This window comes from Phalangium opilio, unplaced genomic scaffold (assembly GCF_054372755.1).
Source record: "Phalangium opilio isolate 3A_F unplaced genomic scaffold, DU_Popi_V2 ptg000043l_1, whole genome shotgun sequence".
Taxonomy (NCBI): domain Eukaryota; kingdom Metazoa; phylum Arthropoda; class Arachnida; order Opiliones; family Phalangiidae; genus Phalangium; species Phalangium opilio.
In genome coordinates this window covers 4,144,858-4,165,911 of record NW_028324167.1, presented here as the reverse complement: position 1 = coordinate 4,165,911, position 21,054 = coordinate 4,144,858, and the positions used below count along the sequence as shown (strand labels likewise).

General features: G+C 37.2%; 1 protein-coding gene across 1 annotated transcript; it reads right to left on the bottom strand.

Annotated features, from left to right (window-relative positions):
* Nucleotides 1-1,777: 1,777 nt before the first annotated feature.
* On the bottom strand, nucleotides 1,778-5,687 carry LOC149677717 (uncharacterized). Its single transcript, XM_089837386.1, has 2 exons — nucleotides 5,570-5,687; nucleotides 1,778-3,345 (listed from the first exon to the last, which is right to left on the bottom strand). Exons 1-2 carry the CDS (start codon nucleotides 5,685-5,687, stop codon nucleotides 1,778-1,780), a joined length of 1,686 nt encoding a protein of 561 aa, XP_089693512.1.
* Nucleotides 5,688-21,054: the final 15,367 nt, after the last annotated feature.

The following is a 21,054-nucleotide window of genomic DNA, read 5'->3' as shown; positions in this document are numbered from 1 at the left end:
ATTTGTGGGAAAATAAATAATTACTAAATGTATTTGTGGGAAATTAAATAATTACTAAATGTATTTGTGGGAAAATAAATAATTACTAAATGCATTTTTGGGAAAATAAATAATTACTAAATGTATTTGTGGGAAATTAAATAATTACTAATATATAAACCGGAAGCGGTTTTTGCTCTACTACAAGCCACATATAAATGCGCTCTTTCAATTTTTTTTTGTAGCCTTACAATGAACCACTACCGACGAGTAAGTATCACCCTGACTTTTATGTATCGTAATGGCCTCAGAAACAACCAAAGGCAACTGTTTCGTAGAAACTCAGGCGTTATTTTGTCTCCATTTTCTATTAAACGACTTGATGACCTTTTCAACAGGCGTCCACGAAGCGTTAATATTACTATTCAAATATAAACCGTGACATTTTTGCCTCAACATTTTTCCAACTTTGGGATCGTCAAACTCAATTCATACCCTGAACGGGATTTTATCCCCAAGCCTATTTGTGCCGTACTCTATCTTTCTTAACCAACCGGTCACGCCATTAGTTAGTCCGTCAGAGGTGTCAACATTGTTGGTCATCTATCTCGCGCCACTCGCAAGAGAAAATTGTTTGGGCAGACCATACGTATAAGACGTTGCTAACTTTTCAACTTGGGAAAGTATGTTATTTTTAACTTCACTAATAATAATAAACCTTATTACGGATCAATCTTTAAGTCGGAACTTATTTACAAAGATGTCCAGTATTAAGTATTGTTGGAAAATTTATAAAACTTTGTTGTTTAAAAATTTAAAGTGATTATAATTCGAATTCAGGTTGAATAATAAAAGGGCAATGCATTAAATAACAATAAAACTAGCAGAGAATTTAAATTAAGGTTTTACTGATATGGCCACTAATTTGAGTTGTAAAGATTTTTATTGTGGGAAGGGATTTGATGTTATTATCTAGGGAATTCGACAGGGTGATTCCATTAAATTTGGTACTCTTGTCCCGAAACCTCGTTACGAAGTGTTCCACGTAGAAGTTGTTTGTGTTTCTAGTTCGATGATTACTTGCTGATTCCAGGAACCAGCTTGAAACACTCCTTGGAACTTGTATGTTCTGTAGATAAGTGTGTCTAGGAGAGTGTATCTTTGAGTTCTCAATAGCGTGCGTGGCAGATGAATATTTACCAGCCTTCATGATGAGTTTTGCTCCAGAAACGTATAGGGTATGCAATTTATTTAAGTTACTTTTGGTGGTATGCGAATAAAAAATGTCACCGTATTCGAATACCGGCTTGATGCAAGCGTTATAAATTATTCTTAAAGTTTCCGAGTCAAGGTAGGTTTGAAGTGGTCTTATTAGCCAAAGTCTGGTTCTTACTTTTTTCGCGACATGTGCAATTTGCTCGTCCCAGTTAAATAGTTCGTCAATCCAAATGCCAAGATATTGAAATTGTCTTACTCTCATTATTTTGCCGTTGTATATACTGCTGATAGGTTCTGTGGTGAGTCTCATATTTTATGTTGGGGCAAAAATCATACATTTCGTTTTATCGAGATTAATAACTAAGCCTCTTGATTTTAATGAGGTGTTTAGGTTTAATAGGTCTGTTTCAACGTTCCTTGTTAGTTGGTAGAGATTTGTGCCTGCTCCCAGGATAACAGTGTCATCAGCGTATTCGTAGGCATTGGTGTACCTTAGTGTCTCGTGAATTTGCGACGTATAGACATTAAAAAGCAGTGGCCCTAGCACACTGCCTTGGGGAACCCCGTTTTTAACTGTGAGTTATTCCGAGAAATGGCCGTTGTGCCAAACTATCTGTTTTCGCTGTTGTAGGTAGGAGTAGAACCATGCCAGGGCAGAACCTATGACGCCGGATTTTCTAAGGTCGTCTAGTAGTATCATGTGCTGCACAGTGTCAAATGCCTTTGATAGATCGAGATAGACACATACGACAAATTGTCCTTCATTGAGTTTTTGCAGGATTGTTTCTAAGAGGTTAAAGATGCAATGAGTTGTCGAATGTTTGGCTCTAAAACCAAATTGGAACTTGTAGAAAGCTGCTTTCTTTTCTAGGTAGGCATAGACTTCATTGTGTACCAGTTTTTCAGTAATTAGAGAAAGGGAAGGCAGTATAGAGATTGGGCGGTAATTCTTTGGTTCATGGTGGTTACCAGACTTAAAGATTGGGGATACCTTGACCGTCTTCCATTGTTGGGGGAAAGAGCCGAGTTCAAATGAGAGGTTAATAATTCTGGTGATAGGTTCGGAAATTATCGTGGCCAGTGCCTTTAACAAGGCGGGGGACAAACCATCTGTCCCGGTAGCTTTATTCGATTGTAGTTTCTTTAGAGCAGCGAAAACCGTTTCTTCGTTCACTTTAGCGAGTTTTTCTAGGGGGTTTGTATGGTTTACACGAGTTGTGCAGTCTACAACTTGTATGTCCTCGGTGTTGAGAAGATTGTCAATAGCATTTATATAGTACCTGTTCATTGTATTGACAATTTCTAGCGGATCTTCAAAGGAATGATTTTGGTAGTCAAGCCGTGCTATCGGTTGACTTGCTTTCAATTTTAAATATGGTTTTAAAGTTTTCCATATGTTAGTGGTCTTGTTTCCCTCTCCCATTCTATTTCTGAAGTAGTTTGTCTTGCGCTCCCTAATCTTCTGATTTACTATGTTCCTTTGCTTACGATATAAGCTAGAGTAATGGTCACGATTGGGATGGTTGCGGCTTTTGGTTTTGTAGATGTCGCGAAGATGCATGTGAGATTTCATTTCAGGGGTCATCCAGGGCGTGTTTTTAGCTGTTACGAATTTAGTTCGAAGGGGAGCATGTTTATCAAGAGTTATTTTTATTGCAGTCTGTAGGAAATGTAAAAGCTCATCGGGGGTGCCAGTGGAGACTGGTGTCCTTGATAAGAGCCTGGCTTGGAGATCTTTTACGAATAGTTCTGTGTCCATTTTCTTTAGGTTCCGCACGTCTTTAAGTATTTTGTGGGTCTTTGGACATAGTTTTTTCCGTATAACCCAAGTCAGGTCATGGTCCGAAACACTGCATGGGACTACCTTGGTTTCTAGAATACGGTGCGGGTAGTTGGTGAAGATGTGGTCTATTAAAGTAGATGAGGTCAACGTTAATCTCGTAGGCTGTGTAATTAGTTGTTTAAATTTATTTAACGTTTGTAGAAGTGTCTTGGTTTTTGTTAGTTGAGGTTTTGCTAGTATGTTGCAATTTGTGTCGCCTAATATGATCATTTCGATGTTATCCCGGGCGCTGACAGATTCAACGCAGTTCGAAAGGTCCTCGAAGGAAGCCTGAGTGTTGATTTGGGGAGGGATATAGACTATCCCTATACATAGGGCGCTAGAGTTGTTGTAGTTTATTGAGACCCAAAGTGCTTCCAAGTCTGAGTCCAGTGGTGGAATATTGTTCAGGTTTAAGTGTATTTTTTAGAGGACTGCAAAGGCTTTGGGAAAACTCCAACTCCAAAGAAAGCCAAGGGACTCCCTCATTTTTGGTCGGAGTTGGAGTTGGGTAAAATAAATAATTTGGCTTTGGGTGGCTTTGGGAATATTATCTCTGAAATGGAACGGAGTCGGAAGGGAGTGGAAATATTTCGAAAACTTATACGGGAATCGGTCGGGACTGGATTATTGTTGGATTCAGGTGGCTTTGGCTGGCGTTGGCATTTATATTATCCAAATGGAGTTGGTGGCATTGAGAGCCAGCCTTATTTTATTCAACCCGAGTTGGGTGGCATTGAGAGCCAGCCTTATTTCATTCAACCGGAGTTGGGTGGCATTAGTGATTTTAGTCAATTTTTCCTCTTTGAATTTCCCACGCGGTTGTTTTGGCGCAAGCGGGATGCATGAAGTTCAACCCCACACGGACGGCACATGACGGTCGCGGCTGGTACAGCCGTCCCTCCGCAATAAAAATCAAATTCATTGCTGTGCGAGAGAAAACGAAACTAAAACTATTTGTTCTTTTTAAGTTAGAGAGTCATAAATTTTTCCGTCGCCTTAGATTAAACGTAAAAACTAAAAAGGAAAACTACAATTATAAACAATGATCGAGTTTATAATAAAATAATTGAAAAAATGCAGTGGGATAACGTTGGAAAACCTTCATAATATATAAGTTCATAATATACCACACGGCCGGCTGGGAAACGTTGGGGTAAATATAAATGAAAATTGGTTAGGTTAAATGCTTTTGTGTTTGGAGTAAGAAAGTTTGTTGAAGCTCTCATTAACTTTCGCAGAGATGGGAAAACTTGTCGGATATCTCATAAGTTTGGTCAAGGATTATAAAACTTGTCGGTTTTCTCATTGGCTTTGGCAGGGATTATTAGAAAACTTGTCGGATTTCTCATTGGCTTTGGCAGGGATTGGAAAAATTGTCAAATTTCACATTGGCTTCGGCAGGGATTGGAAATATTATTGAATTTATCAATTGGCTTTGGTAGGGATTGGAATTATTTTTAAATCTGTCAATCGGCTTTGGCAGGGATTGGAAATCGTGTGAAACTTCACTATTGGCTTTGGCAGGGATTCAAAAATGAAATGAACCTTAGTGTGGCGTTAGGGAGGAGTTGAAAATATAACAATGGCGTTAGGGTGGCAGTGGCGTTTGTGAAAATTTTACCATTGGAGTTGGCTGGCTTTGGGAGTGACATTTTTCAGTTTGCAGCCCTCTAGTATTTTTGTTAGAGGTAAGTTATCCCTATAGTATAGACATATTCCTCCCCCTTTTCTCCCAGTTCGATCCTGTCGCAGGTAAGGTATTAGCCTTAAGGTCTACAAAGAGATAGCCGTATGTTTCTAAAGTCGCCTGTCTAAACGCATCTACCACGGCGAAATTTGTCTAGCAATGTGGGAAATGGCACGGGGTGTTTTAAATATAACCAGGTAATGAGTGTTAAGGTTCAGGGTACGTATTTCCTTTCCGGGGTAGTATAGGTTCTGCATTAAAATTAGAACGGAAGTGTTTCTATGGTGGGATCCTCTAGCAAACGATTGACACGTTACTATTTTTATCTATTTGTAACAAAGCCTGGAATTCGGCTAATACGATACAACAGAGCGTAGTGGTCGTGGGTTTTTCAAAGCCCAATTCTTATCTTAATTGTCCTTGTTTCGTGGGACTCCAATGATCTGAATGACTGGCGTAACCGTCAGGTATTAAGTCTAAACAGTAAATGGCGTAACACGAGGCAAAGTCGTCCATAGAGATATTGTTCCCCTTGTCATTGTAGTGGCAGTTTGACCCCGAAAATAAAGTGTAATAGCTTCGGACAAATTGCTTTTTACTGTAGTTGGGTCTTAAGGCTCTGGATGGGTATTGTTCGGAATTGATGAATGCTGCTAGATGATAGACATTAAAATGTCCAAAGACGAAAGGGTTACTATCCAATGTTCCATTGTAAGCGGTATGCTTTACAATAGCTACTGTAATCCGTGAGGGCTGGGTACCCAGGTAGATGTTTCCGATTGATGTGTTTAAGATATTAGGCGAAATTGTAAATATTTTTGTTTCCTTTCTAGTGTAACTATATTGGGCTGGTTTAATACTTAAGGCTTGTTCATGAGCAATTAGAATTTTAGGGGCTAATTGCAACTTTAAGACGTACAATATGGCTTCCACGATGACGGGTTTATAACCAGTGCCTGCGGCGGGAAGTTTACCCATAAGACAAAAATTAGGTTTGCTTCCGTGTAATTTTAATTTCATAGAAACGCCGTTTATCAGATATCGAGGGATATTAAACATGTCTACGTAAAGGCTGGAATACATCTCAACTTCCTCTGATAATGCTGCCAGTTTCTGTCGTTTAACAAAACCCATATTTTCTGTAAGCGATTCCATGCTTCCGCTAGTATCTTTGTAAAACAAAGAAGCCAACAATTGAGATTCTTTAGCCGCCGTACCGTATTACGTCAGAGCCGAAAGCAAAGCAGTGTACGCGTAGTTACTAGCAGCGGGTGTTGTTGCGCAATCGCCCAGCTCCAAATCGTCACGCTCAAATTGAATGTGTTGGAAATTATTTACGGGTCCAACCTCGTCAGTGGCTGTTAAAGCGTTTCCATCTTCATTTACAATTTTAGTTCTGGTGTACAGTACCTCGACGTTAACAACCTTTATGGTTTCGCCTAGGTCGATTATCTACCCAGGAGTAGATTCGCTTGGGTACCAGTGGAAGACCTCCTCGACTACGTTCATAAACACGTGCTTTCTCTATCGGACGAGTCTCCTTACGGTTTCATTTTGGAGGTTGACTTAGAATATCCCGCTGAACTTCATCACGAACACAACTGTTACCCTCTCGCACCCGAATTTCTAGGAATAACTACGGAACAATTTTCTTCCTATTACAAGCTGATGCTTCAACGATTACACCTTCCTGAGAAAGACACCCTACCAAAACTCGTTCCTAATCTTTGCAACAAAGAGCGATACGTAGTTCACTATCGCAATTTGAAATACTACGTATCAAAAGGACTTAAACTCACGAAAGTTCACCGTATACAATTTTTCGACGAATGTCCCGGGCTTCGCCCCTTCATTAATTTTAATACTGAAAAGCGGAAACTTGCCATAAATAGTTTTGAAAAAGATTTCTTCAAACTTTTGAACAACTCAAGTTTTGGTAAGTAAACCGCAATTTAAATAAATAAATAAAAAAGTTGTCATCTAATTTAATATACAAATATATAAAAGCTAAAACGATGGAGAACTTGAGAAACCGGATAGATTTTCATCTCGTACAAACACCCGAGCGAGCCATCAAGAAAGCGTCCGCTCCGATTGGAAAAATTTACGATTTTTCACAACGAACTCGTGGGTATCCATAGAAGAAGAAGTCGCTTACTTTGAATAGACCAATTTACACTGGATTCACGGTTTTGGATCTTTCGAAACTAACTATGTACGAGTTTCATTACAAGTACATGCGAAAGACTTACGGTGACAGGGCTCAGTTACTTTTCACGGACACGGACAGCCTCACGTATAATATACAAACGGACGACATCTACTTAGACTTTCATAATTTATCCCATCTTTTCGATTTCTCGGGATATCCCGCGAATCACCCTCTTCACAATAACGTAAACAAAAAGGTTGTTGCAAAAATGAAAGATGAGATGGACGGAATTCCTATACGTGAGTTCGCTGGGCTTCGTCCCAAAATGTATTCTATCCTCTCCGAAAAGGGGGAGAAAAAAACCGCGAAAGGTGTTTGTAAAAGAGTAGTGAAATCTTTAGAAATAATACAAAAATCCATTGTACATATATATCCATGTTAAGTGAGTATATACCTATCGTAATATTCCATAGGGTATATCCCTCATCCATGCCTCATGTTTCTTCTATCCCCCTATACGTATACCCAACTTTACCGATCTCTTATTTGATCAAAGACCGTCAAAATTTTGCTTAATTTTGCATCACGCCAAAAAATTCTTTTTCTTCTTTCCTACACTCCGATTTACCTTCCTTTATTAAAAAAATACACCGCCGCAGACAAATGTCTCGTACGGGTGAACCGCACGCATAAACAATTTATGAAATTCCAAACTTCGAGTTCTCTCATCGTAACGAAACTAGAGCTATCTCTCTCTTTTTTTTAAACCGTAAAATTTACGTCCTCTCCTTGCCGTCCATAGAGCCAATTCAGAGAAATCGAGACGAAATTATACACTCAATATTATTACTAACCCGTCCCGCTCTTTTCTCATCTTACCGTGAAACTTACGTACTTTCCGCGCCGTCCAAGGTGCACAAAACAACCGCTTCAGAAACATTCGAGACCGTTATTTTCCCATAGGGTATCATACCCCATGTTATCTCTATGGAAAATTCGTACCCATCCCGTTTATATAATAAGTTTATATAATACTTCCAATTGTGCACTCACAAGCGCCAGCGCAAACTTCACCAGTCAATTTGAGGGATACTGCGACCCTGTAAGTCCAGACTTCTTTCTGAAGCGTAACATTGAGACTTGATATAGTATAAAGAGTTTGAAAACCTTTAAATTTCTATTCAATATCTTAAAATAATGTACAACAATGTCAATTATCAATCTGAATAACCATAAATTATACAAATTTGTGCCACCAATATTTTTGAAAGAATATCACCAGCTTTATGATACTCTTTTAGTATCATTTCGCTGATTGTCTACGGTCACAGTTGCTCTAATAAAATAATCATATACATCATTAATATTTAGCTCTGGCGAGATTGACAAATATGATAGCCACGCAGGTGGTGCAATTTCGTCTGGATTTGAAAATATCCTTGGGGTTCGATAAAATGGAAGGGAATTTAAAATTTTCTTATCGAGCACAAATTCGGAATGGACGGATGAACTTGCTTTAAAGGTTAACTCTCTAACGCATACTTTTGAAATGGTTTTTACCACAGGTATACGTTTTTTCTCAACACTGGTGATAGCTTTCAGTTTGGAAGATTTTTCCGCAGCTACTAAAACAGTTTTTCCAAACGCGACACTAAGCCTTGGCTATTAAGGGAAATATTTTCGATGTTTTGATTTTTTAAAGCTTCAATGTACATATGTTTTCTCCAGTTTGATTTAAATTGAACTCCCATATTTTTGCACACTTCTTTAAGCTCCAATATTTTAAGTTTAACATAGTTTATATTTAATATAAAACGATTATCTACAACCCCAGCCATTTCTCCATAGGCCGATGGCGTCGTCTGCTATTTTATACAAGAAGTACGACAAGCGCGTGCGCTCAAAAATTTGCGAAAAGATCTATTTACCAACGTAACTTGTTAGTACCCACAAACATAGGCGTCAACTAGCACGAAATGAAGAAATGGATTTAAGCGCGCTATAAGGTTAGGCTGACTTCTGACCCAAAAGAATTTTTTGCGGGTACTTTCTGAATTAGTTAAAGTACAATATTTAGACTTCATTAATTGAAAAACAAAACAGGTAAGTTTCCCTTTTAATAAATGCTCTTAATTTAGAAGTATTCCGAAAACTAACTTAGCTTAAGTTTTTCCGTATCGCCTATGACAATTGCCTGACTCTAAAAGGTGTGACTTTTTCCTTTAACATTACGGAAGGGTATCAAGTCAAATCTACAAGGGTCTACCGGCCTTTAGAATTAGGAGGTAAAGCATTGTAATATTCAATAGATCCGCCCTGTTGGACTGAGGTGAATAAAACGACGTGTACTTATTTTGACGCGTAATAATGCTAACGAGTCTTGGTCAAGAAGGAGTTGACAACAGCTTTGGGAGTTGCACGGCGAAGAGGCAATATTTCTACCCACTTAGTTGACATATCAGTAACCACCAATAAATGTGTATAACCACGCCTACTGGGGGTGTATGGGCCTTCAGATAAACAGAAATCACTGTCAGTTACAACAGCAGACTTCATAGTCCTGCAGGTCTTTGATGTAGAGGTTTGTGCTTTTGACGAGCTACGCATGAGCGAACATAATCCAGAACGTCGCGCGCCATACCGTCGCAAAAATATCGTTCTTTCATGCGCGTTAACGTTTTTAAATTGCCTAAATGGCCAGCAACACGCAAAGCATGGTTTAACTGTAGTATAGTTTAACGTAATAAAGTTGGAATCCAAATTTTAAAATTTGCCTCTACTGGGTCGAGGTTATTGGGAAGTTTATGTAAAACACCATCTACAAGTTTACATTTCGTTTTTGAGGCTCAACCTCAAGAAGATCACTATGATTAAACTAAAGCTTAAACAATATTGATAAATATACTGATATATTAATATACGATTTGGGAAACCAAAATAAACCTCTCTGAGTCGAGACGCAATTAAGAGGCTATTCTTAAATAATTTAAAAAATATAATTGATATCAATTACTTTAGTAATCAGTAGTTTAACGTAATTCTACTGAAGTCGTTTTAAGAAACTTAATTCCTAAAATAATTATAAACATAGCTATTGTTGAGGTTTGAATTCTAGCGTATGCCTCTAACAATTTTTGGAAATTTAGGGTATATAAGGCGACTGATTTGCAATAAATGATAAGAAAGCCGAAATTACGTGAACCTTTGGTTAAAGCCCTGCAATTGGGAGGATAGACGTGAGGACTCGCAAAATTTAAAAATACCAGGAACCGAGGAGCAGTTCTCTAAAAGAGAAGAACTCTTACAAGAGCTAAAAGAATTGAAGGAAGCAGCGATGTCTGCTTCGAGCAACTTCGCTCAGAAATGCCACGATTTAAAAAAAAGCTGAAGAAGTTCATGCCAAGGGCATTGAGTTAACGAAAGCTACGCATTTCTCCCGAAACACCCCAAATGGTATAAATAAAGGTAAATTCAATAAAATTATTTTATTAAATCTTGTTTATTAGGTATCGAAGAAGAAAGCAGCCCCGAAGTAAGCTTTGGTGCCCAACATGCACATAAAAGGGTCAGAGGCGATATGTTCCTACATATTAAAGACAAGGCCCTGAATTATTTTGAACTAAGGAAGATAGAATTAGATATTAGAGAGAAGGAAGTGAATTTGAAAGAAAGGGAGTTCGCATTAAAAGAAACGATGGTAAAAACAGAGAAGTAAGGTACAATTTGAAAAGGAAGGAACGCATCATGATGATAGAGATATTATAGAAAATGAGTGACAATTTGGCATAACTTCCCAATGGCAACTAGAATTAAATTACCTGTTTTGCATCAAAAACGATACAATTAAATGTTTCATATCAAAAAAACCAATTTATTTATCAGAAACTATTCCTAAATATTCTCACCAAGTTTTTTTAGCATATTCACATACAAAATTACTACCATTTATTAAAAGCCCCAAAATTAAGTCACTGTTAACATATTGGAATATTCATATTCAAAATTGTTGCAATATATTACGAACCATTAATCTAATTATTACAAAAACGATGAAACCACTAATCACCACCAGCGCAGAGACCATTGGATCAAGATTCCCAAGAGAATAGTGCTGCTAGAATATTAATTATAAATAAGCCTGACTAAACTCACCGTTAATCTAATTTTTACAAAAACGATGAAATCACTATTCACCACCAGCGCAGAGACCATTGTATCAAGATTCTTAAGAGAAATGTTGCAAAAACATAAGAAATATGGAATATTTGCATCCAAACAACACTGCAATTTATTTATTAGAAACTAATTCCAAACTTACCGTAAGGAAGTTCTTGGAATATTTGCATCCAAAATTACACAGCGATTTTTTTACTAAAGGTTTTCCCAATTAAACTCACCTCTAAAACACGCTTCGGAACATTCCCCTCCAAATTTATGCTGCAATTTATTACTAACTAATACCGATTAAACTCACCATTCATTATCAAAAGAAAACTGGAATTCTGTTCTTAAAAGCATTTCCTATGGTTCGATTTTCAAAAAAGAATTCGACGTGCTGAAAGCTAAATTAGAAAAATGAAACTACGATACCATATAGGTGCTTAAAGAGATCTCTGAATTTTGATGCTCTCATAATACATTGTTGCAGTTTTTAATGTCGATCGTATTCTAGGCAGTGCTCTACCGTAGGTGGATCTATTCCAAAATATGAAGATGAAGTACTTCCATATAAGCAAGTATGTACATTTGTCAAAATGGTACCTACAATGTTGTAAGTGCCTACTGGCTGCAGAAACAGCTTCAAGTTTTTCTGTAGTCGAGAAATGCACAATTCTGTATAATTTTGCCAAAGCCCCACTCCACACTCTCTCGAACTGAACTCATGGCTTTGTTAAATTGTTTTTCTTCTGCAGTGAGCCTTGCTCCTCTATAAGGAACAATGAGGTTGTTTCGGAGAGGATAACCTGGGATTAGAGGTGAGCGGGCCCTACAATACCCGTCGCCAAACAGCGGTCCTGCCCGATTAGACGCAGGCGTATGTTTGCTAAGCAACGTCAGAAGACTTAAATCCCTATCAGTAATAATACGTCAGAGCAGGGGAAGGTAAACTGCTTAAGGTGTGAAACCGATGTTGGCATGCGTTATCGCGCCCGCGGGCAAAATATGAAACGATACCACAGCCTGCTATCGTTCGTGGATGGTGGGTTGCCTATGTGGCGGGCACATTGGGCGGGTTCAATTATGAACTCGTTCCGTATTTTGGACTTAAGATTGTTGCAGCAGCGTTAAACAACTATGCCTTGGTATTTTGCTTTGAGTATATTTATTAGAGTTCAAAAGGAGTTTCGTGAAATTTTATTATATGGCAGCCTGGTATCCTTTTAAATATTACTACGTGGTGGCCAATTTCTAGCAGCTAATAAAAAACAGCATTAAATAAAACACACGTTATATACCACGATTAGAAAAACCTTTTCCATTGGTTTTTAAGCTTGGTTTAAGCTTTGTTAGTCACGTACAAAGAGTTAGCAGGACGTCGTCTAAACATATTAACAGATACTAGTAACGATATCTGGTTATGAATGCGGGATACTAATAGTTAGTTTTGACGTGGCAGAGGGAGTGAAAACAATCAAAAGGGAGCCAGTTATTTCGCTAATAAACTTCGTGTTTTTGAAATTATTGAAATATAATAACTCTGCATTTGGGTCGTGTTTGCAAAATGTTGTCACGCATGAACTACATAGCCAAAACAACTACACGAACTTTATGTACTACTTACTCTATGGAAATATATAAATGCTAATTGAGTAACGTTTGTAAAACTGGACTGCCATTTGAAAACGAAAAACGTTATCTAATCGTCTAAAGTCCACATTCGTACATTCTGTTTTATATAACTCTAGATTCTTGCCTAATTTGATATAGCATATTTTTAAAACCTATTAGATCCAATCCTGTTATATTCTACTTTTAAATCATCTACTATCGGCGTATACCAGTAGGCCTAGTGAGTCAACGGGGTTTTAATGCGATTTCGTTACGATAACAAGTTCAATACACAGATCTGGGAGCAGCCAAGTCGAGCACTGACATCCTTTTCTCGAAGCAATTCACGACACTTTTAGGCCCACTGTAACTTCGTGATGGGTAGAGGAAAAAGTCTGAAATTTTGCTTGTCGCGAGGACTGTCAATCCTAGCTATATTTTCGAAATTTCAAGTTCCTACCCTATATACTTTTCGAAATATCGCAGGTGAATATTACCTTATTTTGTCACTCACTCACTCACCGATCAACAAAATTCTAAGGTACTTCTAGAGGAGCTAGAAACTTAAAATTCATGATTTAGTTTTCATTTATTTTATAAAGCACAGAAAAATTAAAACATCCCCAAATTTTTATAAAATTGCTCTTTAGTTCTTGATATTAAAACTAGATGGCGCTGTCGTCTTTTCAACAGAAATAATGTGGGTTCTTGATGTAAGGACGTAACGGTCCAAAGTTAACCGAAAGTTAGATACATATTAAAGCTAATAGCAGTAGTAGTTTAAAAGAAATGTGTCATAACTGATGCTACATTCCTATATTAGGATATAGCGTACAATCTTTTCAGCATATTCTCTGGGGGTCAAAAGGGGTAATTCAGCGTAAATATGGACAAGCGTTAGCAATTATATTGGCAAACGAAGTACAGCGAGAGGGTATTGTTTTAATATAACTACCGAAGTATAACGAGAGGGTCTACAAAAAGAAGTGAGATCCTATGAAAAACATTAACACGTACAAAAAAGGGCCAAGCCTCGCCTCGTGCCCTCTCCGCCGTAAAACGTTCTGAGATCCCATGTAGAGCCAAGTCTGTCATCTTCTCATTCAATCGCCAATTGAACAATTATGTTATAAATTAAGTCCTTTTCCTAATTAATGACCAACATTCTTTGACTCTATCATTATTATACATCTTTGTTCGTATCAAAAATATCGTGAGTTTTCTTATAAATTTGTACATATCCCCTCGACCATAAACGATTTAGTGAATATCCCTTCAATTATTTTAAAATCGGCAACGATTTAGTGAATATTCCCTCGACTTCCTTTTAACATTATCTACTTGCGATTGCCAAGTCACGATATTTGTGATACGAACAAAGATGTATAATAATAATAGAGTCAAAGAATATTGGTTATTAATTAGGAAAAGGACTTAATTTATAACATAATTGTTCAATTGGCGATTGAATGAGAAGAAGATGACAGACTTGACTCTACATGGTTACATTTTCAGTTACGGAGGAGACCTGTTGGTCATGCGAAATTATATTTCTGATATTAGGAGTATGTCATCATTGACAAAGGACGATATATCTTTCTTGGTAAGACAGAATAGTCCACGTGTTACTTTCACCGTGAAGAATTGTGCCAAATCGGTGGTTTGGAAACAATTTAAGCGTGTGCGCGTTGAACTTGACTTTGTCAAATGCAACAACTGCGTTAATATTTTCTCATGGACATCTCTTGGAGGAACTAAAAGTTTGTTACGTCATGTACCTTGCAAACATAGTATTTCGGAGGAAATAAACAATGATGCAACACATGTTGTACCTCGTCAAGCACAATCTACATTCAACGACACAAAGGCCTTGAATGAATCAGTTGTCATAGAGCTGGCGAATGATTTACGACCAGTCAGCACTGTAGAGGGTGAAGGATTCATTCGAATAGCCCAGAGTCTACTGGACTTTGGTGCACACCATGCCGTTCAGGACGTTCGTGCAATTCTTCATCACCGTACTACATTAAAATCAACAGTACTACCATCTGTTATCCAATCTGTCCAAGAGGCACTTATCGAAGAGATAGAAACGTCACCGACTTTCCCAAAATTTGGATAACCATTGATATGTGGTCAGAGAAGTACAAACAAAGACACTTTATGTCACTATCTCTTCACTACTTCAATGTAGCGTTTGACCTTAAAACTAGTTTGTTAGGGTTTAGTGAAATAATCGCTGATAAGAAAACTACCGCTGTTGTTAGAGCAGAGTGTCTAAAGGTCCTTATGGTGTATTTTAAAGACGAAGCAGAAACCGTTATGCAAAATTCTACAGCCGTCACAGACGGTGGCTCTAACGTCATTAATGTCTTCCCTAAGTGCTACCCTTGCCACTGTCACCTAATTAACTTATTTCTAGTCCATTCTTTTAACTCGAAAAACCTTCGGAAATGGCCTGAAATAGACAATGTCCTTTCTGGGGTAAAAGAACTAGTGACGTATATAAAAAAGTCGGGTCTTAATTCTCGACTCACTACATCCTTAAAACAAGACGTTCCCACACGTTGGTGCGGTAAACTGATAATGGTAGAATCATATCTGAAGTCGTCCGAGGAGCTACAAGAAATTTGATTAGAAAAAAGAAAATTAGATAAGATAGTCAACATCGACAACCAACTTGTTCAAGAGTTGGTACATTCCTCAACCCTTTTCGAGATTATACTTCATGTCTTAGTGAGACAAAAATCCTACTCTTTGCTTAGTTGCGATGTGTCATTCAATTCTCAAAGAACATTTATCAATAACGGAGACAGACTCTTCACCCGTTCGTTTATTAAAAGAAGAAGCGACCATATGGTTCACAAAGTACTGTGTAACTGAGGACATTCACTTAGTTGTATGCCTTCTGGATCCTAGGTAAATATCTATAATTTTTAAATAGTTACAATACAACTGAAGTATCAACCTAATTCATAAATTTGCTGGATCTTACGTGACATCTTGTTCAAATCAGTTACGATTGGTAGGTTTATTAGGCTTATATTTTGTGAAAGTGCTACTACCGAGGCCATGGCATACTTATATACATATCATGCATTATAGGGTTATATAAAGAGGGAAACCCTAACCATCATTATCATCACATAGACATAATTCATTTAGATACCTTCGTTAAATTTTGGTTTTGTTACCGAAATAACCCATTATACTCCATCAAATTAGGTATAAAAGACTGAAATGTGCAAATGACGTCAAGAAAGCTCTAGCTTTAAAACAGTTAAAGGAAAAGTTCAGGGTTCCTAACATTAGACCTAAAATTAACGGCCTCGTTTAGAAGATATCGAAACAATTGATAAAAAAATTCTACTTTCCCTAATTACGATTAAAATCCAATAAATTGTCCCAAAAATTAAAGAGAGCAGCCGCGCCATTTTTTAAAGTCACGTGAAAAACTCGCACACACGCCGTTATTCGCCAAATGGCTAGCAAATAGGAAAGTTATATTTCTCTACTGCAGACAACGATATTAATTGATATATTGACGGTTGACTTTCAGCATAGCCCACTCGATCACGCGCATCACGACGCAAGCTGCCAAAAAGTTAAACTTCTGGATTCTTGGCTAGAAATTCGAAGTCAGCGAAAATTAACATTAAGTTCTATGGGAGGTGGTATTTTTGGCCAGATCCTCTGTCCTATTGATCGAGATGACCTCTAATTTTAATGAGACGTGTGTTTTGACGTGTTTGTTATTCTAAAAAGGATTCAAGCTTCTACAGTGGATAGCGTTTTTTTTAGAAAATATATTTTCAAAGCCAAAATGATGGGTTCAGTGCTAAGACTGAATATATCTTCAGATCTACTGGTCCAAATGTCCTGAAATTTTAATGAGAGGTGTGATACAATCTTTTCTATTATATTAAAAAGGATTCAAGCTTTTAGAGTGGATAATTATTTAAATTAAAATTAATTTCCAATGTCATAGTTGTAAATTAAGAACTTAAGGCACAATATCTTTGGATCTACTGGCCCAAATGTCCTGAAAATTTAATGAGATGTGTGTTAAAATAATTTAACTTTCACTCCCTTTCAAATGATTAAACGTATTGCTTAAACATGACGCTAAAAATCTTATAATTAAACAAAATTATAGGCCCTAAAGCCTAAAACACACCTATTTTGGGGAAGTTCAGAAGGACCCCTGTGTTTCTGCCAAAAGCAGTTTATTATGTAAACGCAAACTTAATTCAATATCGTCGTCTGCAGTAGAGAAATCTAACTATCCTATTCGCTAGCCATTTGGCAAATAACGGCGTGTGTGCGAGTTTTTCACGTGACTTTAAAAAATGGCGCTGCTGCTCTCTTCAATTTTTGGGTCAATTAATTGGATTTTATTTGTAATTACTGAAAGTATAATTTTTTTTATCAATCATTTCGATATGAACCTATTATATTTATGGTAAGTTTAATTATGAGAAGTAACGAGCGTAAGCTTAGGTCAGTTTGGTCTAGGCCACGACTGCATGTCGATTTCTGGGAAGATCGCGTATTGAACACGTACACGGAAATTGAATTCCCACAAGATTTCCGTATGAGCATGCAATCTTTTAAAAAGTTGTGTCATTTATTGAGAGAATAATTAGAAAAAAGAGATACCATAATGAGAAATGCACTGACTGTTGAAAGAAAGGTCGTGTTGACTCTGTATAAATTAGCCACACCTGGCGAATTTCGAACCATAGGGAATCTTTTCAGTGTTGCAAGGAGTACAGCTTGCCTTGCGTTTCATGAGATAAATTAACTGTTCTTGCAATAATTTCCCAATATTTTATTGTCTAAATGTTAAGGTTTTTGGTTCATAGGTCACAAGAGGGATTAAGAAAATTTTTTCAATTACATTTCCTCAAGAAGAAAATTTAAGCGACGTTATCGATGGTTTTGCTAATGAATTAGGGTTTCCACAATGTTGCGGGGCAATCGATGGAACCCATATTCTTATTATTGCGCCAGAAAACTTCCCAAAAGATTATTACAATCGTAAAGGGTGGCATTCTGCTATAATGCGAGCAGTAGTTGATCACAATGGGAGGTAAAATGTAGTAATCCTGTATTTTCAACTATAGATATATAAACGAAAATTATATTTTGTAGATTTTTAGATATAAATATTGGATGGCCTGGTAGTGTCCATGATGCTAGAGTACTTGCTAACTCTTCTTTATTTAAATGAGTAAAGCTGGAACTCTTTTTCTGCAGGTACTAATAGCCTATATAGTCCTATACAGCTAAAATTTTAGCAACTGCTGAGAAATACAATATATATATTTTCCAAAATCTATCTAGAGAACCAAGATTATTGAAGGTACTGAAATACCACTTTTAATTATTGGAGATCCCGCATACCCTCTTAAAACATGGTTAATGAAGGATTTTTCTATAACAGGGCGATTGACAAGTGAAGAGCACTACTTTAACTATCGGTTAGTCATTTCTTTAGAAATTTGTATGATTCAGTAGATCATATACCTTAAACGCGTATTTTCAGATTGATCCATGCTAAAATGCAGGTTGAGAACTTCTTTGGTCGACTCACAGGTCGGTGGCGGTGTCTGTTAAAAAGGAATGATTTGCAACATAATTTCTGTGAAACTGAAAAAGAAGTATTTCACCGCGAATGGTTGAATTTAAATGACACTGAACAGCATTTTGAGAAACCACCAAGATACCCATTAACATTTGCGGAAAATCGTCAAGAAATAAATATCCGAAATGCCCTTGTGCGTTATTTCTACAGACAAAAGGAGTTTCTAACCGAACCTTAATATTAACTGTGCATAATTTCAATGGAAAATTCCTAATTCAAATATACCCGAAATAAATTCTACAGTAATTTCAAGCCAATCATTTTTTATTTAATTTTTTACAAACTATTTCTTGAGAAGAAGCTCCAACACTTTCAATTCGTGCTCCTGTTGTTTTCTCTTCCCCTCCATATCTTGCTTTTGCATTTTTTGAAATAACTCTCTTTCGAAGTTTTGTTGTTGTTCCAAACATAGGCGCATTTGCTCTCCAGAGACTCGCTGAAATTGACTCCTTAATGAACAAAGTTCTTCATTTTTATTAAACGGGTCCTACTAGTTTGCACACCTGGCGCCTGAAAACTGATTATGCAAACCTCGCACACCTTTCAAAACTCCTACTAGTTTGCACACCTGGCGTTTGCAAACTTATTACGCAATACTTGCACACCTTTAAAGAACACACCCACTCAACACATACTACTTTGCACAACTTCATAAGCAAACCAATTTAGCAAAACTTGCACACCATCCTCCTTCTCCTTACTAGTTTGCACTACTGGCGTATGCAAACTGATTACGCAAACCTTGCACACTTTTAAAGAACACATACTACTTTGCACAACTTTACAAGCAAACCAATTTAGCAAACCTTGCACAAGATCCTCATCCTCACTACTTGTTTGCACATCTGGCACATTGCAAACCTTGCACACCGTTCAAGAACACGCCACCCTACCCCATATTACTTTGCATAACTTTATATGCAAACCTTGCACACCTTAATATTTTTCGACAAACCCTGCTCAAAATACCACACAGAGTAAAAAGCTCCACTTTTAATTTTAAAACCACTATCTAACCATTTTTCTTAAATTTTAAAAGGTTTGCACAGGTTTTTCGTCTTGCACACCTTTATGGTTTTCCGCAAACCCTGCTCAAAATAGCACATATACTATTAAAAGGCTCTTTTTTTAATTTTAAAACCACTATCTAACCATTCCATAAATTATCGTTGATATTTTAGAGACAAGTATAAACATTTTGAGAAAGAGAAAGGTTTCACCCTTAAATTAACGTTATTGTTTTAGGGGATATTTTTTTTCTTAATCTATTGGTTCGATTGTATGGACAACAAAATTAATTATGAGATTTTTACATTGTGGTTTTTTAGTTAAAAAACTTCTTGCTAATTCACGGTTTTAATATACCGTAAGAGGAATTTTTTACTCCTTGAAAACCTTTAATTTTTGAGCCTTATCTGTTTTATCCTTTACGTCTTTGACATGATTGTTTAATAAACGTCTTTGGAAATTTTCTAAAACAGTTTTTTACCATCCGGGACCTCGGCTTCACCGCTCTACGTCTATGCCTTGCCCTAATATTGTAGCAGTCACGAGGCTGAACTTATTTTTTATATTACGGTACTTAAAGTGCCACCAAGCAAGAAAACACAGCGAACTAAATTAGTTAAAATAATTTACTCGCTTCGGGATAGGCAAGGGCCTAGATCATCTCGGAGGCTCCGGTTGGAACTAATAGTATAGTCCATCAGACTAATAAATAAGAAATATGCCTATTTCTGTCTTTGAAAGTGTGTTCCGGAGCCGTTTATTCGATTTTTCCTTTTTTGAGCAGGGTTTGCAGAAAACCATACAGGTCTGAGTAGAAAAACCTGTGCAAACCTTTTAAAAATTATGAAAATGGTTAGAAAGTAGTTTTACAATTAAAAAGGAAGCTTTTTACTCGATGTGTGCTATTTTGAGCAGGGTTTGCAGAAAACCATAATGGTCTGAGAAGAAAAACCTGTGCAAACCCTTTAAAAATTATGAAAATGGTAAGATAGTAGTTTTACAATTAAAAAGGAAGCTTTTTACTCGATGTGTGCTATTTTGAGCAGGGTTTGCGGAAAAATATTAAGGTGTGCAAGGTTTGCATACAAAGTTGTGAAAAGTAGTATGGGGTAGGGTAACGACATCTCGAAAGGTGAGCAAGTTTTGCATATAAAGTAGGGTGGCGTGTTCTCGAACGGTGTGCAAGGTTTACAATGTGCCAGGTGTGCAAACAAGTAGAGAGAATGAGGATGGTGTGCAAGGTTTGCCAAATTGGTTTGCTTATAAAATTGTGCAAAGTTGTATGTGTTGAGGGAGGGTGTTCTTAAAAAGTGAGCAATGTTTGCGTAATCAGTTTGCATACGCCAGGTGTGCAAACTAGTTGGAAGAATGAGGATGGTGTGCAAGGTTTACTTATTTGGTTTTGCTTATAAAGTTGTGCAAAGTAGTATGGGGTGTGGTTGAAAGGTGTGCAAGGTTTGCGTAATCAGTTTGCAGGCGCCAGGGGTGCAAACTAGTAGGAGTTTTGAAAGGTGTGCAAGGTTTGCGCAAATCACTTTTCTGGTGCCAGGAGTGCGATCTAGTAGAATTTTTGAAAGGTGTGCAAGGTTTGCATAATCAGTTCGTAGGCGCCAGGTGTGCAAACTAGTAGGACCCGGTTTGTCCTTAAGTCAACAAATCCGAAGACAACAAGTTCTTAGTCTGAAATAAACTCTTAAGCTGAATCCAAATCAAAATTAAACATTGCAAGTGCAACATTGACTAGAAATAAAACAGAGCCCAAAGTTTTA